This window comes from Nestor notabilis, unplaced genomic scaffold, assembly GCF_000696875.1.
Source record: "Nestor notabilis isolate BGI_N333 unplaced genomic scaffold, ASM69687v1 scaffold29040, whole genome shotgun sequence".
NCBI lineage: Eukaryota > Metazoa > Chordata > Aves > Psittaciformes > Psittacidae > Nestor > Nestor notabilis.
The window spans coordinates 17,193-26,326 of record NW_009912926.1 but is presented as its reverse complement, the minus strand read 5'-3'; the positions used below and the strand labels follow the sequence as shown (position 1 = coordinate 26,326).

General features: G+C 35.7%; 1 protein-coding gene across 1 annotated transcript in view; it reads left to right on the top strand.

The window, feature by feature from the left end:
• Nucleotides 1-6,935, top strand: part of LOC104411551 (matrix metalloproteinase-16-like) — an 8,616-nt gene extending 1,681 nt beyond the window's left edge. The window contains exon 2 of the mRNA XM_010022001.1: nt 2,814-6,935. Within this exon, the coding sequence (XP_010020303.1) occupies nt 2,814-3,148 (335 nt within the window). The 3' untranslated portion in view covers nt 3,149-6,935. The remainder of the gene's footprint in view (nt 1-2,813) is intronic.
• Nucleotides 6,936-9,134: the final 2,199 nt, after the last annotated feature.

Sequence of the window (9,134 nt, the reverse complement as noted above, 5' to 3'; positions counted from 1 at the left end):
ATTCTTGGGCTTCTCAGAAAGCCTAAAAGGGCCCCAGGGCAAAAAGAGAGATTGAAAATGACACCATAAAGTTCCCAAGGAGACCACTAAGACAATTTCCCTGAAATCAAGAAAATAGAAATGTTAAGAAACAGTTCACGACTCCACTGTTGTTTGTATGAGGAGAGAAAGAAACAATAGCAAATGAAAATAAGAATTGCCACTGCTTAGTTGGAAAGAAGTTGATTACATTTTGCCTGAAACTGTTTTCCTTTCTTTGGGTAGAAGCAGAGTTGATAAGTTTTACTATAAATCTTTGTAAAGGAATAACTGAAAGCATGTCTTAATCCATTTAATTTTAAAGAATACTTTCTTCTTTCCCTTCCCTTTCTATTGTGTAAACCGTGCAAATGAACACCTGCAATATGTCTGATCATAAAGGGATTTTCTTCACTGTCCATAAAAATTTTGAGTAATCTTGCAGTAAGAAGCTTGGGAAAGAAAGAAAAAAATTTCCTACTCGAGTCAGCATCTTGACTCAGTGTCTTAGAAGCTTGGTAAGGCTCAAGTAACATCTTTGAACCTCTGCCTGCTACTTCCATATTGTGATTTGGTTTCTAATGCTGTGTTAGAGACTCCAAGGAAGAGATGAAGAAGAAATTTTGTTTTCGTTGCTCCATGGAATCTGAGATCACACAAAGTTCTCCAGATTGGAGAAATCTTTCTTTCTGCCTTGAAAGCAGCATAGAAAATCTTATGTCTCAACTCGAAATTCTGCTAAAGTGAATAGTGGGGCAATTTTTAGAGAGAAGAGAAAATGTAACGTACTTTATTAATCCACTGGGGGTTTTTTTGCCTTGTGTTTACTAGCACTACTAATTTGAGTTTCTATTCGGCACGTTAGTGACCACTAAGCCCTTTCATGCTGTTTGGGTCAGGTATTGTGCTCACTAGTCTCAGGTTCTAGCACCTTGAAAATTGTCAAGAGGAGCTCACAAAGCAGGCTCAATAGGTCAAGCAGATTAGATAAAATCACTTTCAACAGTTGTGTGACATCACTTGTTCTGCTATGAGAAGCAGTAAAACCCTGCTTCCTACCTCAGCAAAATGACAGGAAAGTTTAAACTGCCTTCAGAGTTTTCCAGTGGAAAATATGCTCTGATTGAGGAATTTTTACTGGTTCTATAAAGGCTGGGAATTCCTTTGCTGCTTTGATTTTAATAATTTCAATTTGATCTTTCAAAGTATAGTAACAATTAATACTAACTAATGTCTGTATTCTGACTTTTATGTACATTTGATTTATACTTGTATGTATTCTGTATATATGTAAGAATATAGATTTAGAGATGTCGTATCTGTAATTGTTCTATATATATGTATTAGAATACTGATAATATATCAGATTTCTACTCTTGAAATATTTATCCAGGTCCAGTATGTGCATCTTACATACACATTGGTGTTTGGAATGCAAGGATAGCATAACCTGTGGTTCAGAATGCTGAAATTCTGCAGTTCAGAGTATTTTTCATTTAAAATACAGATTGCTTTAAGGAATTGATATATGCTAAAATTTTAAAACTACATCGTAGTAAAGACTTATAGTCCTCTTTTTTGTTTTGTTCCAATCAGAATAGAAGGCATTTTGTGAACAAGCCTCCTAACTAGTGTTTTGATATAGCTGTGCTATTCTTTTCTTTTTTCTTTGTAGTCAGTATTGTACCTTTCTGTAGATAAACTAACACTAGGGATTAAGGAAAGGAAAATACTACCTTTTCACTGGCTAGGAAGGCCATTAAAATGACGAAAATAGGAAATGTAAAATAATGTTCTAGCATTCTAAGTATTCTGAAAAATGGCAGTAGATGATAAGGATGTTCTTACATTTTGAGCTGCAAAATACACTATCAAGTAATTTTTTTGTAGAATTGAAAGAAATTTACTGTTTGAATAGGTGATTACTAATATTATCTCCAGATAGCCAGTCACTGATGTTTTCAGGAAGCATTGTTAATACAACAAATAGTGCCCAATCCTTCTTAGTGTTCTTAGTTGCCCCTAGTACTGCAGGAAATACTCTGAGGTCTACAAAGTGAAGTTAAGCAAAAATCCAGCTGTTTGCATTCAGTTCATAACCACTAGGAGAAAGTTCACCCATGCTGATGGTTTGTTTCTTGCTATTTTTCAGCTGGGATAATGAAGTAATGCAGATTTTTGGCAAGGGGTTTTTCTCCATTAGGCATGTTTAGTAACAACACTGAATTGTGCATTAATGATCAAATACAACCACTTTGCAGAAAACTTACATCTTATTACACCTGTTTGCTCTTGGCAAAGCTGGTATTTCATCCACTTTCCTTCTTCTGAAGGACAAAAGCAGGCTATGTGGCATATATGACATCTCATTTCTGGCTAGCCTCGCACTGCAATTTGTTTCAGTAGACTTCCCATCTTGAATAGGTTGTGATGCTTTAAAGTCCCCGCCCTGAGGATTTCAGCTCTGGTTGGGTTTTCAGCAAATGAAGAAATAACCTGGACCCTGGTCTGTCAAAGATCATATTCTGTGGAATTCCTTTATTTTTCTGTAGTAATGTAAGAAAATGAAATCCCACTTTATTGAATAAAAAACCAAAAAAGTAAAAAACACCACCTTAGATTCTCTAGAAACAGTAAAGAAACAAAATTTGTAAAGATTTGAAAGACCTATAACTGAAGTCTACTTTTAATTTTTTTAATTACAAAAAAAAAGATACCAGTAGTTTCAGTCATAGTGTGTTGATGATGTGATTTGATCCAATATGACCATGAGTAATTGCAATTTTCTTCCTCAGGCTTCACATATTTCTACAAAGGAAAAGAGTACTGGAAATTCAATAACCAGATGCTCAGGGTGGAACCTGGCTATCCCAGATCCATCCTCAAGGATTTTATGGGTTGTGATGGACCAGCAGATCGAGATAAAGACCGACACAGCCCTCAAGATGACGTTGACATTGTCATCAAACTGGACAACACAGCCAGCACTGTGAAAGCCATAGCCATCGTCATTCCCTGCATCCTGGCCTTGTGCCTCCTTGTCTTGGTTTACACTGTGTTCCAGTTCAAAAGGAAAGGAACACCCCGCCACATACTGTACTGCAAACGCTCTATGCAAGAGTGGGTGTGATGCAGGGTTTTGGTTTTTTTCTTTCCCTCCCAGGAGTTTGTGGTGACTTGAGATTCAACACAAGAGCTGTTATGCAGTTTCCTAGCTAGGAGCGGGCATCTGTCAGTCTGAAACAAAGCTGATCTTTAAAACCCGTGGGGTTGCCTGTCCTGTGCATGAGTGGTGATTCACTCAGCTGGGAAGCTTCCATGATACACAGTATCTGCTGTTTCTTCAGTCCTTTGTCTTTCTTTGTCATTTGATTCTAGGCCTTTCCTCTGCACGCTCAATGCCCTATAAACTATCAGGATTAACTAATGAAGAGGAAAAACAGAACAAAGAAATCTCCAATGTTTCTACATTTGTCCCTTAAGGCCTGTTCCCCTTTGAAAAATTTTTTGCTGAAAGTGAATTTTTTTAGAAAAACACGACAACCCACAATGGAACTTTCAGGAAAGTGAGAAGACCCAAAACAGCTTTGTCTCCAAAGAGGATTGCTTTCTGTCTGCTACGGATAAAGTCCTATACTCCTGCTTCCAGTTTTGTTGTCAGGTGGGAGACTCGGATGACACACAGGACTTCAGACTGTTCGGACAGCCATTTTCCAACAAACAAGGGGCCAAAATATCTGCAATATAGTAACAGCCTTAATAATACATTCATTTTGTGTTTTATACAGCTGCTCTGGGCTACATCCTCAATGTTTTAAACTCATTTATATTCATTACTATATTCAAGCAGAACCTTTTTATTGGTTTGTTGATTTTTGGTTGGTTTTCCTGCATAGTCTTTCCCAAGCTGTACCAAGCCAACTGCCCCAGGCCTTTCATAGGTCTGTCAAGAGCACTCATTCCAAAGCACGGTAAAAAGCAGTGTGTCTCGGAAGTGGATTTCAATGAACAAAAGCAACAGTCATGCTATCGAGAAACTTAACGCTGGTATTACGTTGGTGGTGTAACCCTTTGAGAACTATTGCATACGTTTTCAGAGTCCGATGGATGTTAATCTTGGTTGTCATTAAATTATAGGACTGTGTTTGGGTAATACAGGTTTTTGAAGAAAATTAGTTTTCAAAACAGATTTCCTTTGAGTGCAAGTGAGTGCTTTTAATTATTTGCATTATTGATAGAAAAAGCATTTGTAACATAAATAGAAAACAAAATATATTTACGAGCTACTTTCTGGTTAAAGGAACCAAGCCTATTTTAATAACTTCTACCACTTACCAAGATTTTTTCTGAACTGGCAACAGTTTTATAGCTTCGCCTCTTATCCTAAGCATCTTGAATTTCTCTTTTAAACTGTGTTGCATGATAATTCAGTTTGCCTCCACAAAGGTAATGTTGCCTTTCAAAGGAAAGCTAAAACGATGACTCTGATATTGCATGAGTATCCTCTGGTGTGTTAGCCCTTTGCATGTTCATCATAGTTCTCAAAGGGTTAGTCAAATTTCTGGCCTTCAGCCAAACATGATATCACTGACAGAGCCAAGGGACCACCAAAGCATTTTGTCATTCTGTGTAATTTGTGCTAACAGCAGTATTGTCATTTTCATGTGACCTGCAGAGCAGGTTTGTATTAATATTTTTTTCCTAGAGAAAAGTCAGCAACTGACAGACCTCTTTATTGATTTTAGGAGCTGCTTCTTGCAGTGATAGGCTTTACAGTCACTGGGCTGTGAACTTATTAAAGGTGGTCAGAATGATGCACCCCAAAAGTCAGACACCTGGTTTTTTATGAAAGCCAGGATTTGAGGGGAGTAGCTTTTGCAACAATGAACAGCTTGCCTTGAACTTGATTATTGACCTGTTGACTGTCATTACCAAGTTAAACATTGTCTTCTGTGAACAGCTTCACTGTCTGAATTTCCTTAAAGTGTACTGTCCTATGTCTTTGATCTTTGACCTTTAACTTGCAAACTGGCACAAACTGAAGGGAATCTGGTATTGCAAATGGACTAAGACAAGTTTTATTTCTTAAAAGGCCTGATATACATAATCCGAAAGTCAAGAAAAAAGAAATGTTTTCATAGAAAAGAATGGACATAAACCTAAGTATTTATGATAGATCTGTAGAAGGGTATTTTGCTATGTATACATGCACACTCTAAAAATGAACTACAGTAGAAGTTAATTTTTATTTAACTTGAATACAATTTTCAGTATAAAATTATCATTTCTACAAATAGCTAATTATTAATGAAAAGGTTATAGGAAAATATTAAAATACTTGAAATGGCCAGTATGGGCTTTTACATAAAATGAAACTTTTGTACTACATTCAACCAATTTCTTACTGGTTTCTTAATCCACATAACTGGATCACTTTTTAGAGAGTGTAGGTATATATAGATATATATTATTGTTATTATTATTTTGGTAATGGATAGCTTGACTGCCTTGAATTTATATTTATATTGAGCATAGCATGAAAAATAGTATGCCTTTTTGTTCAATTACATGTTTTTATATTGATTTGAGGACTTATTTTATGAACATATGTGGCATGCTATAAAGCATTGCAAACGTATTTCTTAGAGCATAAACAGATATACATATGTACGGCTAACAAAAATGAAGATTAGAAAAAGATATAGTTTCACAACAAATATGCAATGCAGATGGCATTTTGGAGATGTTTTGTAGACGTACTTCATACTGTAGGTTAGAAGTGCACCAGTATCAGCCCATAGCATTATTTAGTAAATCCAACCCAGTTGTTGCTGAAAATATACATTAATTGACAGTTTAAGTAATGTAGCATATTTACTACACATCAGCTCATTTGGTGAATTTGAAATTCTATGCCTGTTTGTCATATATATTAAAATGTGTGTGTGTGTTTGCATAAACACACAAACACACACATACACATACGTACATATTTTAATCCTCGGAGAAGTTTTTATTGTCAACAAACTACTCTAACTTATGTTATGCTACAAACAGAACAAAATGATTCATGTTGCTGTACCAATTTTGTCCCTTGCATAGTTGGTGGAAAATACTAGCAGCACTACTTATTCTGTATTTCATTTTCCTCTACAATGGGAGAACTTATGTTACATTATCTTTAAGTCAAAACAGCATCTCATCTGCTTTTTTATTGACTTGAAAATTTCACTTCAATTTTGAAATAACTTTCATGGCAGCTTTAACTTTTTGTGCAACTGTTTCCCTGACAGTAATGAAGTGCTGAGCATGTAAACTGTTGTTCTTTGATAAGGTAACAAAAATGTTTGTATTTGGAGAATTTAACTTTAATTATGCAGGAAGGTAAGTGTAATAAGTCTAGTGCTTGGTATATGGTACATCATAGATACATGAATACATGATAAGTTGATTGTTTGATCTATTTTCTTTTACTTAAAAGTGGATATGTTACATACAGGGAAAGGGAGAAAAAAATAATACTATATTGACATGTTTATGTCATGCAAAGAAAGATTGTGTCAACATTTCTATTACATACTCTTTATTTTCAGTAGGCTATAGCACCGTCATAAAGGTTTGCTTTAAGTAAAAGATGTAGGAGCAATTGTTTTCACTGTAATTCCCAAATACATTCTGGCTAGTTTCAAATAACTTCAGAGTAAATTAGTGATGTTATCTGATCTAGTTTTGAACTCAAATGAGTAAAAGTTCTAAGACAATGTTATTTTTTGAACAGTTGTTTTTCTATCAGGGCCTATAATTATGAGAGTTAAGAAAAAACAAATTGAAATTATTTTCAGTTCTGCAACCTGGGTTCCTGCTCATGTGCCGTAATCTTTTTCGTAAAGTTTTTAATAAACATTTCCATATTGCTATTGCCATGATCTCAACTGTGGAACAATACAAAACTGAATATGTATTGCGTTAATCAGTTACAGTCTATCAAGCTGACTATACAGGGTCATGTATTTTCAGAGTACTATGGTCTGCATGATGCAGGAGGCCAAAGTAGATGGTGGCAGTGTTTCCTCTGGCCTTTTAATGTAATGAAAAGGTTATTGACTGTAGACAAAAATTAATTTTTATTAAAAAAAATACATTTAAAAACTATGTAACTGTATATTTACTGGATAGGCTGGGATGGAGAGACTCGAATGGCTCCAAAGGAGCCCTTTCAAGTCTCCTGAATAAATGTAATACATATTTTATATATTCCTATGAACTTTTGTTCTTTTTCTTCTTTCAAAGTGGGGCAAAGGGACGGGATAATTAAAGAAAAAAATGTTTAAGGCTAATTTTGTGAATAAAAATTACAGAAGCTAATAGATTCAAACAAAAGTCACAGATTTAAACTTTTTCTTAGACGTGTACTTCACCTACCCAGTTGTTTGGTCAAGACTTCTGCACCATTAGCACTGTGGGTTAAGAACAGAGTGTAAGGCTTAATTATTGAACTTTCAGTTCTTCTTTGGGGGTCTTACTTCACAATCTTAGTGTCAGTTAAATGTAGCTTTTGGTACCAAATTATATAGAATCAAATCCTAGCTTGTTGGTTAGAAAAAAGTGCGTAGAATAGAAAGTAGGTCTACCTATAAACAATGGAAGAATTATATTCCTATTCTAGTTTTATTTCATTTGAACCATAGCTAAGGCAAACCTTAAAAAAGACACATAGCAAACAGAAGAGTGAATGTTCCAGGCACTGCATTTTCAAGAAGGTAGAAATGCAAGCTACCACACCATTAGCAGCCTAAATTTGAGATAGCACAAGATCACTGGGCTGAGGAGCAAGGATATGACTGCAGGGTCTTGCTCTATCCTGGCTCTCATATTCTCTCACAACATGGCCTAAATCATCTTACCAGTTATATAGGTGAAACCGTGCACTGTGGCAGTAGGAGATGTGAAGCAGCCACTACAGAGCAATAGCTCTCTTGTCACCTTTTGTTGTTGTCAAGACTGTCTTTGGACAGCTCTATTTCCAGAATTATAAATAGATGACTGCAGCCCTATGAGCTGTAGTGAAAATTATTATTACCAGTGGAGGGAACAAATGTCACTGACCACTTAGGTGTTCAGCTATGCTGTACAAATAATACTGTGTGGGAGCTAAGGAACAGATAACCTGTAATTGAATATGATGGTAAGCTGCTACTGATACACCAGCACTGCAATGTTAGGCGTACTTCCTTAGCTTACACTACACAGACTGCAGATAAACAGTGGTTCACATAAGACAAGACCATTTAAACATATGTCAGTTACAAAATCAGGTGTAAATTAACCATACACTCATAAATTTAATGTTTGATTTATGCATGTAAATCAATGAATTACCTGTCACTGGTCTCATGAAAAATGGAATGTGTGAGTCAAATCTGCCCAACCCATTCTTGTGATTTGCTATCTGAGATGACAGAGGCTGATAGAAAAAGACTGTCATCAGTGACATCAGTGCTGAAAATGTCTGGTAAGCATCAAAAGCATACAATTACTTGCTGCAGACCGCTTCCATTTGATGCTTGATCTAATTTTAGGCAACATAAATTCTGTATGATGTGGCGTTATTTGATGTGTGTATGTAACTAGGAAAGCCCAGCACTAATCAGGAGGTCATATTTTGAAGGGTCATCAGCATGTGACCACTGCAAGCATCTGTTCCTAAAATCAAATGTATTTCCAAGTCGTATGTAGACAGAATTAAACACATGCCTCATAAACAGGTCTTGTTTTCCAGTATACATAAGGTTTAGCATATCATTTACAAATTATAGTCAATTTATTAACATTTGCAGTTGCAGCTGCCCATTATGTCTTTGAGATATGACATTCTGTGAGAGGTGTACATAAAGTACATTTGCCCTATATAAACAGCCTTAAGTATTGCCCACAGTATAAAAATAAATTTTAGAGGCAGAGAAGACATAAATGAAGAAATCCTGATGTAAACTAGCATGCTAAAGACAATTTTCTCCACTTGGATGTGCATGCAGAACAGTGCTATGTGCTGTCATAGTAAAACTACATAAGCAATGATCATTAGTTTCCAGCCATTTATGGTGGCACAAAGCTTT